General features: G+C 51.3%; 1 protein-coding gene across 1 annotated transcript in view; it reads left to right on the top strand.

Moving 5' to 3' along the window:
• CASP9 (caspase 9, apoptosis-related cysteine peptidase) overlaps positions 1–2,546 on the top strand; it is a gene marked incomplete at its 5' end in the record, with an annotated part of 6,263 nt that overhangs the window by 414 nt on the left and 3,303 nt on the right. The window contains 3 exons of the mRNA XM_009075823.1: positions 382–595; positions 1,216–1,247; positions 1,767–1,943. Coding sequence (XP_009074071.1) covers positions 382–595; positions 1,216–1,247; positions 1,767–1,943 — 423 coding nt within the window. The remainder of the gene's footprint in view (positions 1–381; positions 596–1,215; positions 1,248–1,766; positions 1,944–2,546) is intronic.

The following is a 2,546-nucleotide window of genomic DNA, read 5'->3' on the forward strand; positions in this document are numbered from 1 at the left end:
GGGTTTCTCCTTATGTCCCTTTCCCAACCTGGTGACAGCCTCAAGACATCCCCATTGCCCCTCCCAGTTGCAGGTGACAGGCCTGGGGGTGTTCCACTGTGTCCTGCACACCAGTGACAGCCCAGGGGTGCCTGTTTGTCTCCTGGGACCAGGCTGGGGGTGCTCCCTTCCCCTGCAGACCCCATGGTGTAGGCCTCGTGGTTGGAAAGGGATCAGGGCTGGAGGTAGGTGGTTGTTGGGGATCTCCATGACTGTGTCCAACGGGTTTGAGACTCGTTTGTGCTGGGTGTGGATCCCATGTTTACCCTTTCTCGGAGTGGTTGGAAGGGCTGCCCAGGTGGTGCATGAACATATGTTGCCCTGGGCTTTGCTCCTCTGCAGAGCACTGGCAGCCGAGGAGAGCAAGCCAGGCAGCTGGTCATCGACCTGGAGACCCGAGGGAAACAGGCCTTCCCTGTGTTCCTCTCCATCCTGAGGGACACTGGGCAGGGGGACCTGGCAGACATGCTGATTGGGGAGTGCCAGTCCGCAGTGGTGCCACCACAGCTGCTGGACCTGAAGCCTGTCAGTCTGAAGCCACAGAGAGAAAATTCAGGTTAGTGTTGAGGTGGCTTCGAGCAAACAGTGGTATAGGGGGTGGCAGTTGGGATGGCTCTCACCATGGGAAACCAGTCCCTGAAGTCCTGGTTTCTGTTACCCTAGTAGAGGTGACTCCACTAAGCTGTTGGGAGAATCAGCAAATCTCAGCATGGGGTTGGAGTGACCTTAAAGCTCACCTCATTCCACCCCCTAGCCCAGGTTGCTCCAAGCCCCATCCAACCTGGCCTTGAACACTTTCAGGGTTGGGGCAGCCACAGCTTCTCTGGGCAGCTTGTATATCCCACTTTGCAGCAGCAGAATCTTTCAAGCTTGGACTGTACACACATTAGGATCATCTCCTGTATTTTTGTCCCATGTCATTCCAGGATTGACCATTTTTGAAGATTTGTCCCTCCCAATCGAAGATACTCTACATATACCATTTCCTACGCCAGCCCGGGGTAAGCCATGTCCCAGGTTCTTTGAGGGCCACAACATACCAAAGGCTCATTTCCTGTGGGGTGGGAAGAGATTTGTATTTGCCATGAAGACCTGATGTGAATTCTAGGAGGAATGTGTCTGATGTTTTGCTGTGGAGTGTGGTGAGCTAAATCCTGTGTCTGTTGTGTGTTGTAGGTTCAGCTGCTGACAGGAGAACTCGCTTCCTGGTTAGTATTTGGGTTGGGTGAAAGCATTCCCTGTAGAGCAATAGCTCTGTGCCTCAGGAGTGGATCCAGAAAACATTCCTGGAAGAGCCAGTTCCCACTCTGTATTACCTGAGTGATCACTCTGAGGCTGATGCAGGTGTAGCAGGGCCGATCAGCTCAGAAAGGGTCAATCAAGCCAAATCCTGTTTAAGATTACCACAGCAATAACAGAAATTCTTGGCTCTGTGTGGTGAGGTTTGAGGATGGTGCCTTAAAAATCTCCCAGAAACTTCAACTTGCTGTGGGAGATGCAGCAACTGTTCACAAAGGCTTTTCCTTGATTTGGTGGGTTGTTTTGTGTTCCTGGCTGCTGCTGAGAACACCTGTGTGGAGAATGGGAGTTCTTACCTGTCTCTAAGCCTGGAAAAATGAAAGGAGACCCTTTAAGGACTCCCATTCCTCAGTGGTGTTGCATCCCACTGGATTAGCCAGCAAGCACTCCAAATAAGAGGGTGTTTAATTGCAATGTGTCCCTGCCAGGCTTATCATCTGAAAAGAGATCCCTGTGGTTACTGCCTGATCCTCAACAACATCAACTTCTCTAGAGACACAGACCTGTCGACCCGAGACGGCTCTAACATCGACTGTGAGAAGCTGGAGAGGCGTTTCAAGGCCTTGCACTTCACTGTCCTGACTCGGTGGGATCTGAAAGCTCAGGTGAGGCTGGCTGTGTCCCTCTGGCTTCAGGGATGAGAGATGAACCCCTGGAAGTGATGGGAACACATCAGGGATATTGGTAGCATGCCAAAAAACCCATACAGAGAAGTACAGAACCACTTGCTTCCTCTTATTGTTGTGCTGTGTCTGCCAAAGGAGAGAGAGCTTTGCATGTTTTTCACCCTTCTGCCTGAATGTTGATTCTTGGTTGTGATTTGCAGGGAAATAGGTGAGGCAGTGGGGTAACTCAGACAGCCTCAGGGCTTTGTGATTTGCCTGTCTGTACAGCCCTCAGCTGTGGTGAGGGGACTCCATCATCCTCTAACTGCTGAAAGTGAACGTGGTTCTCTGCTCACCCACCAGCTCCTAGTCAGAATTAGCACATTTCAGCAGATAAATCATGTGGAAATGTGTTTTGGTTTGTGTTGCTGTGTAAAGAGTGCAGTGAGGTCAGAGATCAGTGTGATTAAAGCAACCAGTGTTAAATCAGGGCAGGGACACAGAAATACTCTCTGCCGTGGCCATGGGACACACCTTTATCTTGTGGCAGAGATCTACTGGATCCTTCCAACCAGCAGACCACTTAGAGTAGAGCCCAGCAGG

Source organism: Acanthisitta chloris, unplaced genomic scaffold (assembly GCF_000695815.1).
Source record: "Acanthisitta chloris isolate BGI_N310 unplaced genomic scaffold, ASM69581v1 scaffold19985, whole genome shotgun sequence".
NCBI lineage: Eukaryota > Metazoa > Chordata > Aves > Passeriformes > Acanthisittidae > Acanthisitta > Acanthisitta chloris.